This window comes from Notamacropus eugenii, chromosome 3, assembly GCF_028372415.1.
Source record: "Notamacropus eugenii isolate mMacEug1 chromosome 3, mMacEug1.pri_v2, whole genome shotgun sequence".
In the NCBI taxonomy this organism is placed as follows: Eukaryota; Metazoa; Chordata; class Mammalia; order Diprotodontia; family Macropodidae; genus Notamacropus; species Notamacropus eugenii.
This window is the reverse complement of record NC_092874.1, coordinates 222,053,787-222,074,563: the sequence shown is the minus strand read 5'-3', so window position 1 is coordinate 222,074,563 and position 20,777 is coordinate 222,053,787. Positions and strand designations below refer to the sequence as shown.

The following is a 20,777-nucleotide window of genomic DNA, read 5'->3' as shown; positions in this document are numbered from 1 at the left end:
GATAGCAACAGATTTCACTTTAAGGCATATAGTATTTGTTTTGTGACAAATAAAGCCATGTTACAAGTGAAAGCTTGAGGGACTACTATTTTACAACATTGCCCAAGGTGCCACAAATAGTTTGTTTTCCTGGCCCCAACCCAGACCTGGACCTACTTCTGACTTCCTTTAGCAATATACTCCATCACCTAAGAGATTTATTCTAGCTAGAATCTTCTAGGGGAGGTCAGTGACACACTATCTTCTCTTTTTCCTACCCTCTCTCAAATTCTCCCACATATACCTTGAAATCCACTTCCACATTAGGGTAGGATAGAAGTCTTCTCCCTGAACAAGGGTCCCCCCAGATTCCACTGGCCTGGGGCTCATGCTTTTGACACACTGCCATTGGCCTCAGGGCCATCTTTGAAATTTCCTTCTTTTACCTCTATAATGAGTCAATTACCAGACCCTGTTGGTTCTATATCCAAAACATCTAACACGAATTTCTATCCTGATTGCCACTGCCTTAGTACAGTCCCTCATTACCATTTACCTAGATCATGGCAATATCTTCCTAACTGGTCCTCATGGCCTCCACTCTCTCTCTTTCCCAGTCCATTTTGTACATAGCATCTTGCTATCTTTCTGCCACCCCCAGTCCCCTCTGGCTTCAGACCAGCTTTCTAGCTCTGGCCCTGGGGCCCTGGGCTTCTGATTGGGTAGAGTTTGTTATATATGGCTTGTCCAGCCCCACTGCATTGCTCCAGTCCTGCCAAACAAACCCACACATTCTCCCTGCCCATCTTCCACCGACAGTTCTGAAAACAGTTATCAAATCATCACTTGTCATTCCTGGAAATAACTATCAAAGAATGGCCCTTTAACTGCACTTACCCATCTCTTTACTTTCCCATACCAATCACCCCTCCCTGGCCATTACTTCCCTTTCTAGGTTATTGTCCTCTTTTAGTAGGTAAGCTTGTTGAGGGTAAAGATGTGTCTTGCTTTTTGTATCTGTATCCTCCAGGAGTGCTAAGGCACAGTGCCTAGCAGGGAGTAAGCCTTAATGAATGCTTTTTCTTTCAATCATTTATAGGAATGAATCTTGCCACACCTTTCTTTGCTCAAAACATTCCTTTGCCATCCAAGGCCTTCCTTTGTCTCATGCCACCCAACTTTTTTAGCCTGGTTTTATATTATTCACCACAATATATATTCTGTGCTCCAGGTAAACTAGACTACTTGCTATTCCCTAGACATGATCCCAGGCTTTTATAGAGCCAAACTTCATGGTTTGTACTTTATTTTTGAAATGCCATCCCTATTGAATTTCTACCCATCCCCTGAGCTCCAGTTCAAATATTACCTTTTTCATAAATGTTTCCCTGATCCCTTTGCAAAAGTGGGAAGTGACCCAACCTTGGATCTCACATAGCCCTAATACCTTTCCTATACTTTAGTCTTGTCCTATCCTGTATGATAGTTACCTCTAGTTTTTTTTTGGGGGGGGGGAGGGTGGGCAAGACAATCAGAGTTAAGTGATTTGCCTGGATCACACAGCTAGTAAATGGCAAGTTAATGAGGCCAAATTTGAACTCAGGTCCTCCTGACTTCAGGGCTAGTGCTCTATCCACTGTGCCACCTAACTGTCCAACCTTTATGTATTTTTTTAATCACCTCTACTAGACTAAGCTTTTTTGAGAGTAGAAACTTCCCCGATGACTAACACAAATCGTGTACACAGTAAATGCTCAATACAAATTTGTTACATTGAATTAATTCAAAAGTCTGGACCTCCCCCTGGATTCTAGGTCAAGTGGTAGTGATAAGTGGTCAGGGCTTCCTTGCTTCTCCCACCATCTAAGAGATGAAGGTGATCCAGACTCACTCTGGGGCTTTACTCTGTCTAGAATTTTCTGGGAGGGTTAGTGACAACTTGTCTCTAATTTTCCTTCTCTTCCCTCGAACCCTCTTGAAACTCACTTCCACATCAGGGTAGGACACTAGCCCTCTCCCAGACCAAGGTGCCCCAGATTTCCTTGGCCAGGTGCTCACTGCATTTGACATGCTCCCACTTTCCCTAAACACTCTTGACTGATACTTCATATTCCTGTTCCACCCACTACTACAGGGTACAGATTGGATCTTAAGAACTCTATACCAAGTTGGGCATCTCAGTGCCCCCTGAAATGGGCTCTGGATCATTCTTGCGAGGCACAACATCCTCAACTTCCATGGTGCCTGTTAAAATGGCTAGCCTCTGAGCCAGAGTCTTGGTGTCTGGGAACAAGATGAAGTTGTAGATCAGGGATGCCAGGATAGCTCCTGTCAATGGTCCTACCCAGAAGATCTGCAGGCACAGAGAAAAATGGATCCATAAGCCTGTGAGCCATCCAGGGAATGAGGATGGCTCTGACCTCCCACCTCCTCTATTGCTGACCTGCTCTTAACTTCCCAAAAATCTTAAAGCATCCCTATAGGTGCAGAGAGGTGAGACATCCCTGTAGAGTCAAGACCAAGAGTAGATAACTCAAGTGCCCCAATTCCTAATCTAGTGAACTTTCTCCAAGCCTCACTACATAGATAGAGGAGCCTACTCTCAAATTTTAGAATGGAAGAAACACAGGACATAAGAATAAGTGGTTGAATTTTGAGGTGCCATTTTTTTCTACTAGATCTTCCATCCATCCCTCCAACCCTACAGCCAAGAATTTGAGTTATTCTATGTTTTTATATCTGGTTGTTTGTCTCTGGCTTTTCCTCTATAAGTTTAGAAACCAGTCTGACTAGAAAAACTGGATAAGGAAACAGCTAAGTGTTTGAAGTTATAAATCAGAGACAAAAATAGGCTCAACTACTAGCTCATCTTGTCTACTTCCCAGCAGATTCAGTCCAGGTAAGGGGCCAAAGGCCTGGGGGTTGACCCACCAAGAAAGCATGCCTCATTTGGGAAATCTTGGGCTTTCTCCTTCTAGGACCAAGGAAGTGACACAAAGTCTTCATGTGCTTTGTTTCTCCCTTTCCATTTCCAGTTTTTTAGTAACCCCCTGACTAGCTGAGCTCCCTCTTCTTCCACTTGCCCTCTCTAGGCCATTTGTTTCCCAGCCCCAGGACCTCACCCAATGGACAGAGAACTTGCCGACGATGACAGCTGGACCAAAGGAGCGAGCTGGGTTCATGGAACAGCCAGTGAAGTAGATCTGAGAGAAGATGAGGGTGAAGGGGAGGGTAGTGGCATGGAGGTAGAGTAAGAAGATAAGGTTCATGGGAAGCCACACAGAGAAAAATTTGTCACCACCCCACACCCTCTCCTCTTTCCTTCAATGGGCAACTGAGCCATGGCGTGGATGCTGCTGAGCTCATCCAAATTTGATTACCCAAATCATCCATTCCTTGGTAGCAGAGGGCATTGTAGCTATTGGAAATCTAAGTGTGAGAGACCAGCATGAGGTGGAAGGGGTTATTCCTGAGGCTTAAATGGGATTTTCTTGTATCTCTCCAGCTTTCTGTCTCTCTAATCTTTCCCCCAAACCCCTGGCTAAGGAAAGCTAGTATAAGACAACGTAAGAGGGTCTTCCTCTCTCTTCCCTTCCTCTTACTCTGTCCCCTTCAGTAGTGAATAATCTTACCCCAATCAGGTGGCCCAAAGCCACAGAGATCCCAATTATGGCAGCAGGAGAGCCTGGGGTCTGGCGGCTGTCAGTGGAAGCCAGGACACAGAGCACCAGCTGAAGGGTCAGCACCAACTCTACGGCAACAGCCTGACCTGAGGAAACACTGCCCCGCACCTGAGAGACAGGGTGCCAAGGGCATTTGCACACACACATTCTCCACAGCTGTGTGCCAATGTCCATGTTTGTATGTGTCATGCATATGTGAATCAAATGAGATATTACTTACTATCTCAAGTATTGTTCTGAGGGTTCAGGGAAGTAAGAGACCCAAGTATGGGGAGGAAACAGGAGTCATATGTCACTTCATACTGTGATGCAGTAGAATAAATAAAGACACAGAAAACAGGAGACTGAGGGCTTAGTCCTTGCCCTCTTCCTGATTCTATTGTGTAACATTAGACAAGTCAGATAATTTCTCTCTCAGCTTCAGTTTCCTCAGCTTTACAATGGAGATAATACTCTTAAAACAGGTCTAAAGTTGAATGGGATTTTATCCTTGTAAGAGAAGGTGGAATATAGTCACCCACCAGGACACATCTTTCCATCTTCGCTAGTGTTTACCATTTTCCCTCACCCCTAATCTGTCCACTGACTCTGAGGCCCATAGACTGGGTCCTTGTCCAAACCCCACTTAAGGGCTGTTTCCTGGACCCCTCCTGGCTAAAGAGTGATTGTCAATTGTAAATGTTTCCCTTCTCTTTCAGCTTGATTTAGTTATTTTTCTTTTGCTCATTAAAGGGGCCACTTCCTGACTACTTCTTAAACAGACTTATTCACTGTATGAGCCTTACCTCACCCTAAGTAAGTACCTGAATAGACCTTAGCCTAAAGGGGTCAAGGTCTCCCAGTGCATCCTGGGCCATCTCCAGTCATCCTGATTTCACTGAATTCAGATGGCTCCGAGGAGAAATGAGGCTGGTGACCTGCACAGCCCTCCCTCACTCAAAACGAAGTCAAGTGCAAGTCATGTCATCATTTCTCTGATGGCATGATCTTCGAAAATGAAGGATAAACACAACAACAACACAATCTGTCCACCAGGAACAGTGACATTATAGAGAAGGTAACTGAGAACCAGAGAGAAGAAGTGATTTGCTCAAAGTTACCTAGTTGATTCCTGGACTCTGCCTGCCTCACAGGATTGTTTTGAGGATTAAATAAACTAATGGGCATGAAAGTTCATTCACTGTACAAATAGAAGGTGAATTTATTCTCATCTCCACCCCTGATATACCTGGAGCCACCACAGGCTGTTCTGGGCCCAAAAGATCCCAGTTTGGGTTTGGAGGAGCAGGTCTGGGAAGGAAGATGGGTTCCAGATAAGTTGGGGACCCGAGTTTGGAGAGGTCATTAAGGGGAATTATAGTAAACAAAAGTAAGGAGGTTAGGGCAATAGGTAGAGAGGGAAGGTTGGAGAAAGGAAAGGAGGGAGGTTTGTACTGTGAGGGACATTGGGGCAGACAGGCACTAGCAAGAACTGAGAAAATAGGGTGAGAAGGGGAGAGAAAGAAGATTTGAAGAATGGAAAAGGTAAGTACAAAAAACTGGTACAATGGGGGAGGGTCTCCAACACGCCCCAATATTTTTTCCATATCTGTGGTCTTTTTGCCCCCTCTCTTTTCCCTCATATCCTCCTCCATATTTCTCTTTAAGAGAAATTCACCCAACCTCTCCTTTCTACCCCTCAACCCCATGTGTTCGTCATTATATCTCTCACAAGGCCAACTTAGCCTAGGATCTCATTAAAAACATTCTACTCAATATATATATTTACCTCTCTAGGCCTCAAGTTTCATTATCTGTAAAATGAGGGATTTGTGTTGGATGACTTCTAAGATCCCTTCCATAACTTAAATTCTTTTATCCTATGATCATATGATTGGCAATCATGATCATATGATTTGATCCCTGTTCCCTTCCCTTATCCACGTTAAACTTCCTGGACTGTTCCTTTCCCATCCTACCCGACCCCCACTCCTTCTGTCATGTATGTCTTAGCTCCCTTACCTTTGTATATCCCTAATCCTTATTCCCTCACCCCTTGATGAGATACCTACCACATTCACTCCGAGGCTTTCTCGTATGTCCCCTGGGGTGACTCCATAAAGCAGAGCAGCTCCTGCAATGGCCCCTGCTAGCTGGGCTACCACATAGGCCATAGCTCTTGGGAGGGAAATATTGGAGCCTACCAGGAAAGCCAGGGTCACAGCTGGGTTGACATGGGCCCCACTCACCTTCCAAGTGACTTGTATGGCCATGGCTGTAGCCAGATTGAAAGTAATGGCCACTTGGAGCACAGAGGGCATTGCTGAGGGCCAGCGCAAGACCGAGCCCAAACCAAAGAACACATAGAGCCCTGTTGCCAGGAACTCAGCAAACAGTGCCCGGCTAACTGCTGCCCACAGTCGGCAGACCAACATCCTCACCCTGAGCAGATGGTCTCTGCCCCACTTTCCTTGCCTTTTCCCCCCCTTAATCTCTCTGTCTCACTTTCTCAGGGTTGTCACCCTATTCTTTATCTCCCTATCTCTCACTTTCTTCCTATATCACTTTTGCCTTCATGCAGTCTTTCTCTAGTTCTTCCTCTTTCTGTGTCTCTGCTGTTTGGCTTCTGATATAGTTTCTCTCTTCTTTGTTCTTTGTGTCTCACTGTCTGTCTCCCTTTGGTGGAATGTTCTGGTCAGACTGGTCTTTTTAAGTGTGGGAAGTCAAGGGTGGTATTCATATAAATGCCCCGCCCCAGTAGGCTCACCTGATCAGAATTACAGGTCAGGTCCAGAACACTGACATAAAACTCAGCTCAAGTTTTTCTCAGACTTGACTTAAATGAACTCAACTGGGTTTGGGGTCCTGCAGGGCAGAAAAGTCCTATCACTTAGAGAGGGGTAAGGTGTGGAGGCTGGGCATGGGTAGAAGAATATAATAAATTCTAAGCTTTCAATGTCCATGAAAATTATTATGCAAATCAGTGCTATGTTTTCTGAGCCAACCTTGAAGGATTGAAGGACTGGAATGGGAGTGAGCAGGAAGGTGGGTGGCATCTAGGATTATATGTAAAAGGCTGCTGGTAGAGACACTGCTGCCCCAGGAAGACTTTGAAGCTCCCTCTCTCCTTCTTCCATTCTTCTCTCCTGTCCTACCCAAGAATATGCCTGGATAGAAGGAGAAATCTAGAAGGAGTCAATTTACTTATCCTGGGACAGTGGTAGGAATGGGTACAGAAAGGAGAGGACTTTTGACTTCCCGGGATTCTTTCAAATCACAGCTCAAATAGGGCTCCTGGCACATTGTAGAGGATTCTTAAATGTTATATTGATTGACTGAAGTTTGGAGGGGACACTGAAGGTCATGAGTACTTCAAATCAAGTACTTTACCTAACTTCCCTCCCTCCTGGCATCCAGCCATGTCCAAACAGAATTACTATGAGTTTCTATCCCACTGGCAATGGGCGCTATGCCTGCTGAGGTCAGGTGGGCAGTTAACTACTCTTTATTCTACTCCAATTGCCTCTAGTATTTAACCATCCCCAGCACCTTCTGCAAGGTCCAGAGCCTACTTGTTGCCCATGGGATGGTAGCTAAGATGCCATTCTTGGTTTGTCACACATACGTTTCTCCCTAGCCAGATTGGTTAGTTGTACAATTGTTGAGTCTACACAGGCATGTGTTCACTGACTTCTCTCCTGATTTGTTGAGAAATTGAGTTTATGCTTGGAATTGGGAGAAGACAGTAAGACAGTATGACTAGAAAGCTACCTCATGGAAGAATTCTCTGATTAAGGTTAAAGCAGTAGAGCTCAGAAAAGTGGGAGACAAAGAGTAAATACTAGGAGGAAGAACTGAGGTTCTACATTCTTGACCTTCATGTGTAGATCTTGGTAGGAAAGTGGAGACCAAATACTGGGAAAAGTGAAAAGTGAGAGAGAGAGAGAGAGAGAGAGAGACAGAGAGAGAGAGAGAGAGAGAGAGATGGAGAGAGACAGAGAGACCGAGAGAGAAAAAAGAAAGAGAGAGAGAGACAGAACATATATGTGGGCATACAGAAGTGTGGGTGTGTGACCATGCATGTTCCAGATGCACCTGAGTGAGCCTGAGTCACTTATGCATATATCAAGTTATTTGAGCATATATGTGAATGTTGGTAGCCACAAACTGTCTGGCTTATGTGTCCTTGTGTCTCTGAGTCTGTGGGCATTTATAACTGCATGGAGCCATACTTATGTATATATGAGCATATTTAATCACATTTGTGTGCATGACAAGTGAATATACATGCATGATTTATACTTGTTTAGTCTAAGTGCTTTTAAGTTCCTAGAAAGAATGCGTATCCATATGTGCTTGTGTGGGTGCATGTGGCCCTGTTGGTATGGATCTGAGTTTATATTTGTGAATGGTATATGTATTGATTTCATCCCCCTCCTGTCTTCTCCAGCAGATTTCCTCCACTATCATCCTCTCTATTGGGTCTTCAGTCTTCATATCCTCTTGGCACCTGCACACACACTCCAACTTTCCTCCATCTTTAAAAACTTTTTACTGATCCTAACTTCCCCGTTAGCCATTATCCTTCCCCTTTCCCAGACAAACTCCTTGAAAAAGCTGTCTACTCTTGCTGCCTCTGTTTCCTCTCCTCTCACTCTCTGTAATTTGGCTTCCGACTATCATTCAACGGAAACTGATCTCTGCAAAGTTACCAATGATTTCTTAACTGACAGACCTAATGGCCTTTTCTCAATCCTTAGTCTTTTTTAAAACACGCACACACACACACACACACACACACACACACACATACACATAGTTAAACATTTCCAAATTACATGTAAAATTTTTTTGATTCACTTTTTAAAAAATTTTGAGTTTCAAATTCTCTCCCACCCCCCTGCCCTACCCCACCCATTGAGAAGGCAAGCAATATGATAATCAATTATACACATGAAGGCATGCAAAGCGAATTTTCATATTAGCCATGTTGCACATGAAAAGTAAAGTTTAAAAAATGTGTGTGCATAAGACCATGCCATCAGAGAAATGATGACATGATTTGCACTTGACTTTGTTTTGAGTGAGGGAGGGCTGTGCAGGTCACCAGCCTCACTTCTCCTCCAGAGCCATCTGAATCCAGTGAGCAGATATTCATCAGGATGACTGGAGATGACCCAGGATGAGGCAATTGGGGTTAAGTGACTTGCCCAAGGTCACACAGCTAGTGAGTGTCAAGTATCTGAGGTGAGATTTTAACTCAGGTCCTCCTGACTCCTGCACTAGTGCTCTATCCATTGCACCACCTATCTGCCCCAAAGTTTAAAAAATATGCTTCAGTCAGCACTTTGAGTTCATCAGTTCTCTCTCTGGAAGTGGAAATTGTCATCATGGGTCCTTTGGAACTTGCTTGAACCATTGTCTTGATCAGAATAGCTAATCCTTAGCCTTCTTGACCTCTGCAGCATTTTGCACTGTTGTCCATCCTCTCCTGTGTACCCTTTCCTCTGGTTTTTTGGGACACTGCTCTTTCCTGGTTCTTCTCTTTCTGTTTGATAGATTCTTTTCATCATCCATGTCTTGCCTTAGGCCCTGCTGTACTGATTGATGACTGTCCCACCTAACCCATTATTTCAGGCCAGCTCAGATGGGCTTTACTTAACTGTCTCCTTCCAGGCCTTCTTCTCTCCTGCCTTCCCTCTCTTCTTGATCTCTTGACCTCCTCTACTCTCCAGTTATGGAGCCATCTTTCATTCAACTCAGCCATTGTTCCTCGAAGGGATTCCTGAATCTACCATCCTATTGCCTTACTCACCATCCCTTCGGTTTTCAAGATCAAAATGTCCCTCCCCATCTATGTCATCTTCTATTGTTAGAATAGTACTTGGAAGGAGTGCTTAATGCACAGGAAGTGCTTAATAAATGCTTTTAAAAATTCATTCATTGACCCATCAGACATGAGTATATTCTAAGCCTCTGTTCTGAGCCCCCTTCTCTTTTCTCTTTCTATTTTCTCACAAGAGGATATGAACAGTTCCTGTGGTTTCAATGATCACCTCTGAGCTATTAAGATGAAAATCAATGGGGATAAATGTAAAGTCTTGTTCTTAGGTACCAAAAAACCTCCAACTCCACAAATGTAAGATGGAGGCAGCAGGGATAGACAGCAATTGTTCTGAAAAGGATCTGAGGATCTTAGAGGACTGCAAGAGCTCAACAGTAGCCAACAGTATAATGGAGCAGGCAAAAGAACTTATGTAATCTTGGACTGTGTTAGGAGGGGCATAGCTTCCAGGAACATGGAAGTAATAATCTCACTGTGCTCTGTTCTTGTCTGACCTCATCTGGTGTTTTATGTTCAGTCCAGGGCACCATGGTTTAAGAAAGATGTAAAGGAGGCAGCTGGGCATAGCAGATAGAGCATTGACCCCGGAATCAGGAGGACCTAAATTCAAATCCAGGTTTAGATACTTGACACTCACTAACTGTCTGAGTCTTGGTCTCTCTGTCTCTCTCCATCTCTCTCTCCAGCTCACTCTCTCTCTCTCTCTCTCTCTCTCTCTCTCTCTCTCTCTCTCTCTCTTCCTGGACAAGTCACTTAACCATGATGAAAGAAAGAAAGAAAGAAAGAAAGAAAGAAAGAAAGAAAGAAAGAAAGAAAGAAAGAAAGAAAGAAAGAAAGAAAGAAAGAAAGAAGGAAGGAAGGAAGGAAGGAAGGAAGGAAGGAAGGAAGGAAGGAAAGAAAGGAAGGAAGGAAGGAAGGAAGGAAGGAAGGAAGGAAGGAAGGAAGGAAGGAAGAAAGAAAGAAAGAAAGAAAGAAAGAAAGAAAGAAAGAAAGAAAGGAAGGAAGGAAGGAAGGAAGGAAGGAAGGAAGGAAGGAAGGAAGGAAGGAAGGAAGGAAGGAAGGAAGGAAGAAAAAAAGATTTAAGGGCCACACTGATGGTGAAGGGCCTTGCGTTCATGACTTGAGGATCAGCTGAAAGACCTAGGCAGGTTTAGCTTGGAGAAAAGAAGACTCAGATGGGACATGAAACTGTATAAAGGATTTGAAGAGTTGTGATGTAAAGGAGGGGACAAAATTAGGAGCAACACATAGAAATAGGAGCAAAGAGGTGAATTTAAGTTTGATGTCAAGAAGAATTCCCTGACAACTACAGTTGTACCCAAATGCCATATCTTGTCTCTCGAGTTGGTGGATTTCCTCTCCACAAAAGTCTTCTGGCCAAACTGGATCACCACTGTCAGGAGTATCTTTTTTTTTTTTCTTTTTGGGAGGCAGTTGGGATTAAGTGACTTGCCCAGGGTCACACAGCTGGTTGGTGCCTAGATTTGAACTCAGGTCTTCCTGACTCCAGGCCAGTGCTCTATCTACTGCACCACCTAGCTGTCCCCACAAGACTTAAAGCTCAGGTCTCTCTGACCCCATCATTTTCTTTCTCATACTCAGTAAATTTTCGTGGCTCCCTATTACATCCAGGATCAACTATGAACAAGCCTAGTTACTATAACCTGAGCCCTTTTTGCTCATTACTCTCCTCCACATAGACCCCATGATCCAACCATACATCCCATCTTCTTGCCTTTACATTGACTATTTCCCATGCCTGGAATGCATCCCCTAATCACCTAGGAGACAGCTGGTGGCAAAGTGGATAGAGCGCTAGGCCTGGAGTCAGGAAAATCTGAGTTCAAATCTGACCTCTGACCTTTACTAGCTGTGGAACCCTGGGTAAGTCACTTAACTGCTGTTTGCCTCAGTTTCCTCAACTGTAAAATGGAGATAATAATAGCATCTACCTCCTAGGTTTGTTGTGAGGATGAAATGAGATAACAGTAGGAAAAGCACTTAGTAGACGCTTAATAAATGCTTGTTCCCTTCCCCTTCTGCACTAAGCCTTCTCTGACCCCGCCTTCCTAAAACCACCTTGTATTTTCCTCCATATATGTCTGTGCACACTTCAGGATGTAATGAAGAGTGAAGATGTCATCGGTCTGGAGACTGCTCCATAGACCATGTGTAATACCTAGCCTGGACTCTAGCAACTTATGGCAAAGTTTGTTTCTCTGGAGGATCACGGGTTTGTGGTTAGTCTCCATGTGCTACTTTGCTGTGATAGGAGCTACCCATAAAATGACTGACGGCCAAGCGGCTCAGCTCAAGCTGCCCCTTCAGTAGACTTTCAAGTCAAGCCCTTACCCTGTTCCCAATATATGGCTTGTGATTTGGGCTGCTTTGGTGGCTATGGCACATGACAGTGAGATGTACATTGTCTAGGTGAACTGGAGACTGAATTTCCATTTTCTGGATCCCTCTTCTGCTTTTTAATTTATAATTACTGTTATCATCTACTGAAAGGCTCACATTGAACCTCATCAGAACCTAAAGCAGTTTTCAGGACTACCGGTTAAGTGATTTCACCTTGTGTTGGTACTGTCTAAACAACTCCCTGACACTTGCTGGTAGGCTGCCAGGTTTCTGCGTATCCTCTTTTGGTTCTTATTTGTTGTTCTAATTGTTAGTTGTCTTTTCCAAGAGTACTGGGCGGTAGCCAGAGACTCCTCCCCCGCTTCCATTCATTCAGCTCTGTTCTGCTGATTTCTCCATCTTACAAGGTGGCTTCCACACCTGGACACTATCTTGAAGTATGCGTATCCAGTTACAGGTTCACTTCGTTTTACGTTCCCTAGTACTAGAGGTCACGTGGGCATGATTGTCATGATTCTGGGGTGGAGAAAGGTCAGCCTCTTCTCCCATCTTTGAATGTCTTAGAGTTAATAACTGGAGAGTCAAAGGCAGAAGAGGCTAAGTCTGAATCTCTTATTCTAACTGAGGCAACGCCTAGGGATGACTTGAGGTTTGCCATGTTATACTAAAATGCTAAGTCCTTTTAGCACTAGGTCACTACATGGTCAGAAGCAGACCCTAAAGCTCCCACATGGTTGACCAGAACTGGGAAAGGTAACTGTAAGAATTGTCCATGTGGTGACCCCTGTAGGCGAATTCAGACTCTGCTACATCTGGTATTATAACATCTATAAAAACACTGTTCTAAACCATGCATATTACTCTGACCCAGCAAAAACGCTGCCAGGTCTGAAACCCAAAAAGATAAAAAACAAAAGAACCTACATGTACAAAAATACTTACAGAAGCTCTTTTTTTGGTGGCAAAGAATTGGAAACTGAGGGGATACCCATCAATTGTGGAATGACTGAACAAGTTGTGATATACGATTGTGATGGAATACTATTGTGCTATAAGAAATAATGAGCAGGCAGATTTCATAGAAACCTGGGAAGACTTACGTGAACTGAAGCTGAATGAAATGAGCAGAACCAGGAGAATATTGTACACAGTAACATCAATATTGTATGATGAAGAATTATGAATGACTCAGATATTCTCAATCATACAGTGATCCAAGACAGTTCCAAAGGACTTGTAATGAAAATGCTATCCATCCCCAGAGAAAGAATTGATAGAGCCTGATTGTAAATCAAAACATACTTTTTAAATTTTATTTTTCTTGGGGTTTTTTTGGTCTGGGTTTTCTGTCGCAACATGAGTAATATGAAAATATATTTTGCATGATTACACGTGTATAAACCATATCAAATTGTCTTCTCATTGTGGAAAGAATTTGGAATTCAAAATTTAAAAAATGAATGTTAAAATTGTTTTTACATATAATTGGGAAAAAATAAAATACTAAATAAATAATTTTAAAAAATAAAAACACTGTTCTTACTATTCTTAAATTTTTATGGATCAATATTGTGTCTGGGTGATTGTAGGCAAAAGCTCAGTCTGTGATAATGCTTCAATCTGAACAATTTTGAAGGCTTTTATAAAATGATGAAGAAAAAAGAGTAGATCAGAAGAATAACTTATATGACGACAACAGTATTGTAAAGGTAATCAATTTTTAAATCCATAAGATTCAAAAGGACTGAGATTCTAAAGGACTGAGGTATGACCACCTCCTGACAGGTGATAGATGTAGGGTGAAGAATGTTTCCATTCTTATATTCAGCCAATGAGAGAATTTGTTTTGCTTGATGATGCCTATTTGTTACAAGAAATTTGTTTTTCTTTTCTCTCTTCTGTTAAAAATCGGGTGGGTGATAGGTGGGAGAGAAAATAGATTTCCGTTCATTTAAAAAAAACCCTAATGTAGAGAAGTGAGGAATAGGTGCTGCAGATGTGGAATGTGACGTGTATTTTCAGATGAGGTCACTGCAGCGTTGTTGTTGTTTAGTTGTTTCAGTCATGTACAACTCTTTGTGACCTCATTGGGTGTTTAATGGCAAAGATACTGGAGTGGTTTGCCATTTCCTTCTCCAGTTCATTTTACAGATGAGGTATGGCAGCTAGGTGGTGCAGTGGATAGAGCACCAATGCAGGAGGAGTTCAAATCTCACCTCAGACACTTGACACTCACTAGCTGTGTGACCTTGGGCAAGTCACTTAACCCCAATTGCCTCATCCTGGGTCATCTCCAGTCACCCTGATGAATATCTGCTCACTGGATTCAGATGGCTCTGGAGGAGAAGTGAGGCTGCTGACCTGCACAGCCCTTCCTCACTCAGAACAAAGTCAAGTGCAAGTCATGTCATCATTTCTCCGATGGCATGGTCTTCTTCGGCGATGAAGGACAAACACACAAACAGAGAAGGAAACCGAAGCAAACAGGGTTAAGTGACTTGTCCAGGGCCACACAGTTAGTAAGTTTCTGAAGCTGAACTTGAATTCACAAAGGTGAGTCTTTTTGGCTCCAGGCCTAGTGCTCTATCCATCTAACTGCCTCTATTGTGTTATTAGTTTGTTTTATTGATTTGTTTTATTTTTGTTACATGAGAGCTCTCGCAAAATAGCAGGGATAATCTGGAACTGTTTGTAAGGTAAAAACAAAAAAAAGTTTTCAAAAGATGAATGAATACATAGAAAGGGCATTTATTAAGCACTTTCTGTATACAAAGCATTGTTCTAAATGCCAAGGATACATAAAGGAGGGTAAGACAGTTCCTGATCACAAGGAACTCACATTCTAATGGGAGAGACAATCTATGTGATAGGTTTCAGCTGCAAGTCAGATGGATTGATCTCATGGTCCTTAGGGTACAGTTGCAAAGCAGATGGTAATGGCTCTTTTTTAATGTTATTTCTACAAATAAAATCATATCTGTTTCTGATGTGGAACCATTTGACAGTACTAAAGACTTTAGTGGCAAAAACTTTGTTTTCTGAGTCTTCAGCAGCTGTGTCTATAGCACCTTCAGGAGCAGTGACCTGGTTGGATCTCCAGACGGGTTGCTTCCCAGGATGATGGCTGTGGGCACTGGGCTGGAAGCATTACTGTTTCAAAGTTCTTGGTTTCAGGGTCCTGGGCTGTCCTCCATCTGGTTCTGAGGGGAGATGGTCATTAAGATGGTGGAAGAATTTTATTTGCCTTGTGCATTCGGCCTCCCATCTCCCTTTCAGAGAACTCTGCTGCTTTAACTAGCTTGATTTACCATCTTGGCATATGGCAGTTGGTTGACAGTTGAGGGGGATGTCTGGCCCCTTCTCCACAGGGGTTGCTTGCCTAGATAATGGCGATGGCGGGCTGGGCTGAAAGTTGCATCAAAGTTGGGGTGGGGAGGTGGGGGTGAAGGTGCCATTCCCAGGAGTCCAAGATTTAACTGCTAGTCAGTGGCACCAGTTATCTGCTGGTGACAAAAGAGGTTAAAAATGCTCCCTGCTTGTGTATTTGTTGGTTGAACTGATATTTTAAGGCCCCAGTTTGTAAGGCAGGAATTGGTTATTTGCTAGTTTAAGAAAGGCTTTGATGTATGACTCTAGCCACCACACCATACCTCTTTTGAGGTATTCTGCAGGTACTAAATTCTTGCAGCCTACAGTGATGTTCTTCATAGATTCTGCTGTTTCCTAGCATTTCCTAGCACTGATCATTGAATCCAGGTCCCTTAAGGATAATCTTTACCTGATATGTAAATGTGCATGTGGAAGCGTGTGGATGTGTTCAGACAAATTTGAGTTCCTGGGGACATCTGTGTATGAGAATTTCTATGTGTGCTTATGTTATCTAGGAGACTGTATGATCTTCTGAGTGGTACATCATCACCCCCTGGTGGCAGTAAGGCCCCTCTTCACCCACTTTTAGCCTAGAATTGATTCTCCATCCTCCTTCCTGCCCCCTCCTCCACCCTATACATGCACATCACTCCCAGAAGCCCTGCAGGATGCCTGCTCCTGCCGAAGGAAACATTTTCAAGTAAATGGCTCCCTTTGGGTCCCTTCATCTCCCTTCTGCCCACCCTCAGCCTATACATAGTGAGTAAAATCCAGAAATGAGAGGTTTGACTAGGGGACTGATGAGGAGGAGGAGAATGATGATGGTGATACCAACCAGCTCTGTAGTGCTTTAAGATTTGAAGAAGGCTTTACATATGTTACTTCCTTTTGTCCACAACCCTGTGGAGTCGGTGCTATCAATATCCCCATTTTCTTGATTAAAAAAATAAGACTGAGAGAAGCAGTTCAATTAGGTGGTACAGTGGATAGAGCACTGGACCTGGAGTCAGAAAGATCTGAGTTCAAATGAGACCTCAGGCACCTCTTTCGGTTCTAGTTCTCTCATCTGTAAAAGGGGATAATGATCGCAGCTCCACTCCGGTGTAGCTGTAAGGTTAAAATGAGATAATATTGTCAAATGCTATAAAAATTCTAGCTATCATCACTAAGGGTTTGCTCAAGGTCAAACAAATAAGCAGGATTTTAACTTCAGTTTTGCTGATTCCAGGTCTAACTGCAACATATCTTCCAGGAATCATGGGGGGAAGGGGGGGGGGGGGTAAGGAAGAAACTATGTTTGAGCCAAGACTTTACTCTTCACTCCCCTAGGCAACCTAAGACCTCTCCTGGTCAGAGATGCTTTCCTGAGCAGATTGTTAAATTTTTAGCTTGAGCATTTTGGCAAACGTTACAAAGCAGGGTTTGATTTATTTTTCTGTTGATTGTCTGGACTTAAAAAAGCATCAGTGAAAATGGTAATGTAGCTGACATTGAAAAGTGTGTTATGCAGCATTTTTTTTTTCCTGGAGAGCTGATTATTAAACATTTACCAACACACCCCTGCTTCCAACTCTACATCCTGTGAGTCTTGGCCCCCAAACAGCCCTTGACAGCGAGTGCTGGCAACTAAGACAGATCATTCAATGGACAAGATCGACATCTGCTGGCCAGAATACACATAAACGCGCACAGGCCTTAAATGGAAGGGACTACTTTGTATTTTAAACTAGAAAGGAACTTAGAAAATGAGTCTAATCTCCTTATTGACAGAGAAGGAAACTGAGGCACAGAGAGATGAAGTGATTTACTCATGGTGGCATAATGGTTGTGAGGCCAACCCAAGTCCCTTGGCCCCAAATTCTGTGCTCTAACTCATGGTTTTTGGTATTCTATCTATCTGTTCAGTATTCTATACTTCTATCTCATTTGATCTTCAAAATATTCCCATGAAGTAGGCAGCAAAGGTCTACTTTACAAATGAAGAAAATGAAATTCAGCGAGAGGGACTGGAAGAGAGACAAATTCCTTTCTTATACCAGTGTAATTAGACGTCCATCCTACCCTCTTCCCTCTTTCTACCATGGTTGCTAACATTTCCACACTTCCTTCTTCCCCTTGCTTCCTAGTCAAAAACTGGAACAAAGGACAGTGAGGTTATGACGCACCAAGGATCTGCGTCAAGGGCCTAGTTGGGAAAATCAAGGCTCAGACAAATGACCTTTCGTTCATTCCCTTGCCTCTAAGCAGGACTGGCTTTCCAATAACTAGTCAGATAGCCAGTCCCTTCCACTTTGAAAGCTCCCAGTAGAACTGCTTCCCGGGTTTCCCTACTCATAAATTGGACTTTTCTCTCCCCTCTTTACCCCACCTCCTGCCATCACTAGCTTTTCTTTATTTAGCATAGTGCAGTGGAAAGAATTCTAAATCAGGAATCAGAGGACCTTAGTTTTGAGTGCAACCTTATAAGAATGATTTAACTTGTAGGAGCCTCGGTTCCTCATCTATATGTAACTCAGGTGTAGGCTGTGGGTGTACTTGGTGCAAATATCATGTGAAATTTTGGAACTGTAGGCTTTCCAGCAGCCCACGCCACCTTGTTTCCTACCTTATGTAACTTTACAGAAAGACTCCTTATTAATCATCAAGGGAGTAGAATATTTTCCCCCACCAGATGGCGCTATAGCCAAGCCACCAACTCGGTGGTCTTGTCAAGGTCTCTCTGACACAGGAACAGAAGATTCCTTCCATGCACATGTTCAAACCTTCTAGCCCCCACTCCCCATCAAGCTGCATGTTTTCAAATGACTGGGCAAGAAAGAAACCCTATCTAAATCCTAAGCTAAGGACTGATATTGTTTAAGATTTTAAAATTAGAAAAATCTACCTCTAGACGTGCGCCTCCCCCCTATACATACCAGGGAAATTTTTTAGCTTACTCTTGATCCTATATATTTGTTGACTTTATTTGTATTTATACATATTTATTTTACACAGACATCTATAGTCACACAGCTTGTCTATTTAACACAGAAAGAAGACAAGAGGGGAAAATATTTTATTTTTAGCATTCTAAACATGTTCTAGAAACTCCTTCCAAACCTGCAGGAAAGGGGAATGATGTCTACCAGGAGATAAGACTGGTCTCCCAGCTTCTCAGACAGCAAATGAGTTTTTCAAAAGCTGTCTGTTTCTCTTTGTCTCTTAGATTCATCTCTCTGTACTGGCTTATGTCTGGCTACTCTCCAGACCTAGGATGCCCTCCTGTACCTGGGTCTCTACTTCAGCTTACGATCCAAACCCACTCTTCCTGCCACTGCTCCCAGGACAGTCACAATTCGTAGCTACCACTTGTATCTCTCCCTCCTACCTCCCTTCAAAATTCTCAGCCTCAAGCACCAAAGCCCTAAAATTTTGCAGTATGAGTGTGTGTGTGTGTGTGTGTGTGTGTGTGTGTGTGTGTGTGTGTGTGTGTGTGTGTGTGTGTGTACATCTGTCTTATTCTCTTTCATCCTCTCTCTCCCTCTTTCTCTTCACATGGTTGGGAGGAAGTCTCTCTACAGGGCAAAGAAGGAAGGAGAGATTTCACTACCCATCTCCTATCTACAAAAATTTCTTGTCCAGAGCATGTGCTTTCTGAGGTGTTACCACCTCACTGTCCTCAACCAAAGCATTGTCCTGCCTTGAGCAGGAGTTTGACTCAGTCCTACTCTTTTCCCAGTTAGAGAAAGGGGAAAGCATGGCCAAGGGCCTCAGGGCTCTTTTCCCTAAACTAGCATTAACCAAGACCCTGGGGTAAGAATTTGGAGGGAGGATAAAAGGGTATGAGAACCAGTTGCATATAAAATGAGGGATTTGAAATATATGACTGTTAAGGTCCTTTCCAGCTCTAAGTCTATGATCTTATGATTCTACCCTGAGTCTTGAAGGCTATAATTAAAGCCCAGACTATTAGTGAGATAGAACCCAAGTGCTCCCTATCCTCTGTATCAGGGCTTCCTCTTCCCATCTTACTGCAATTCAGGTTTTACTGCCTCTAGCCTTGTTGGGGAAGAGGGAGATAGGCTGGACTCATGCTGAACATCTCATTCTCCTCCTGGTCCTCTGTTGGTGTCTTCTCCATTTTCTCCCCCTTCCCTATTAGCCCATACAGCTCGAAAGTCTTCATCACTTTAAGGGCCACTCCCTTCCCTGAGTGAAGGGAACAGGCTGGCCCAGGGCTAACCTGTGTTTGAGCAGCTTGATGAGGGAACTCGTTGACTGCCAAGTTACATAGACCAGCATGATAAGTGTTCCAAATGGCCCCTCAGCGTAGACATGGTTAGAGATAGAAAGGCTCTGGGAGGCTGAATCAGAAACTGGGAGAGACAAAGAAATCTAAACAGAGAAGCAGGAAGAGAGAGACAGAGAAACCAGAGAAGCAGAGAGAAAAAGACAGAGACAGAGATAGACAGAGAGAGACAGAGACAGAGACAGAGAGACGAAGGAAGCAGAGAGACAGAGCTAGACAAATAGAGAGACTGAAACAAGGCACAGAGAAACAGTATCAAGTAGGGGCTGGGACAAAAAACCAAGGAGAGACTAGGACAGAAAGAAAGGAAAAAAAAATCGAAACATTAATAGAGACACAAAGAAAGGAAATTGAGGGAAGCAACCAGAATCAGAAAATGAGGATGACAATTCAAGGAGAGGAGAGAGGGAGAACCCCTCAAACAGTTGAAGAAACCCAGAAAACAGGCAATTCAAGGGAGTGTCTCTTATGCCTGGGAGCCGTGTCATTCCTTAGGCATCTCAAGGGGCTGCCCAAGCTAATGTCTACCTGCTCCTTGACTGCTCAGCCCTGGTGCACCCTGAGGTGAATGTCAAGTCCTTCAGAAAGTGGCAGACTTGAGATGGCTTTGAAGGGAGTCATCCCCAGCTGAAGTCGCTGGTATTCGAAGTTGGGGGTGGAGAAGGGAACAATCCGGAAATTCTGAAATCTTCTCTTTATGTGCTCCCTAATTGGATTTCTCTCTTTTTGTTGTTTTTTAGGTCTGCATCTATTTCTGTCTGTCCTTTTGTCTCTGTCTCTCTCAATGTCTCAATTTTCTCTGGGCCTTTCCGGGTCTTGCATTTTTTTTCCTGTATTAGTCTGTCTACTTAATTTATCTACCTTTTAATACTCTTGGTGTTTAGTTTTGCTCTCTGAAAAAATACCAGAGTCAACTAACTGTGGTGCTATAGCTATTGGTGCAATGGAGATTCCACTGGGCCTGGAGTTAGGAAGCCCTGAGTTCAAATTTAGCATCAGACACTAATTAGTGGCATGATCCTTGGCAAGTAACTTAACCCTTGATTGCCTCAATTTTCTTAACTGTAAAAATGGGGATTATAATAGCACCTATCTCACAGGGTTTCTGTAAGATAATATTTGCAAAATACTTAGTACAGTGCCTGGCAAATGCTACATAAATATAATAAATGCTTATTTTCTTCCTCTTTCCTTATCTGTCCAAGAAGGAGCTGTCTTGTTCTTTCCCTCTCAGGGAAAATGGCCTTAAATAGGGAAGGACAGAGGAGGCAGG

At 43.3% G+C, this 20,777-nt stretch overlaps 1 protein-coding gene across 1 annotated transcript; it reads right to left on the bottom strand.

The window, feature by feature from the left end:
- Positions 1 to 1,730: 1,730 nt before the first annotated feature.
- Positions 1,731 to 6,199, bottom strand: AQP6 (aquaporin 6). The gene is made up of 4 exons (XM_072654645.1): positions 5,714 to 6,199; positions 3,612 to 3,770; positions 3,102 to 3,182; positions 1,731 to 2,332 (listed from the first exon to the last, which is right to left on the bottom strand). The coding sequence occupies exons 1-4, from the start codon at positions 6,074 to 6,076 to the stop codon at positions 2,138 to 2,140; spliced, it is 798 nt and encodes a 265-aa protein (XP_072510746.1). The 5' UTR covers positions 6,077 to 6,199; the 3' UTR covers positions 1,731 to 2,137.
- Positions 6,200 to 20,777: the final 14,578 nt, after the last annotated feature.

Excerpts from the sequence above, each read along its gene's own strand:
- AQP6 (XM_072654645.1), bottom strand. The coding sequence starts at position 6,076 with ATGTTGGTCTGCCGACTGTGGGCAGCAGTTAGCCGGGCACTGTTTGCT. Across the intron at positions 3,771-5,713 it reads AAAGCCTCGGAGTGAATGTG|GTGCGGGGCAGTGTTTCCTC; the intron begins GTAGGTATCTCA and ends CCTGTCTCTCAG. Across the intron at positions 3,183-3,611 it reads CTTTGGGCCACCTGATTGGG|ATCTACTTCACTGGCTGTTC; the intron begins GTAAGATTATTC and ends ATCTTCTCTCAG.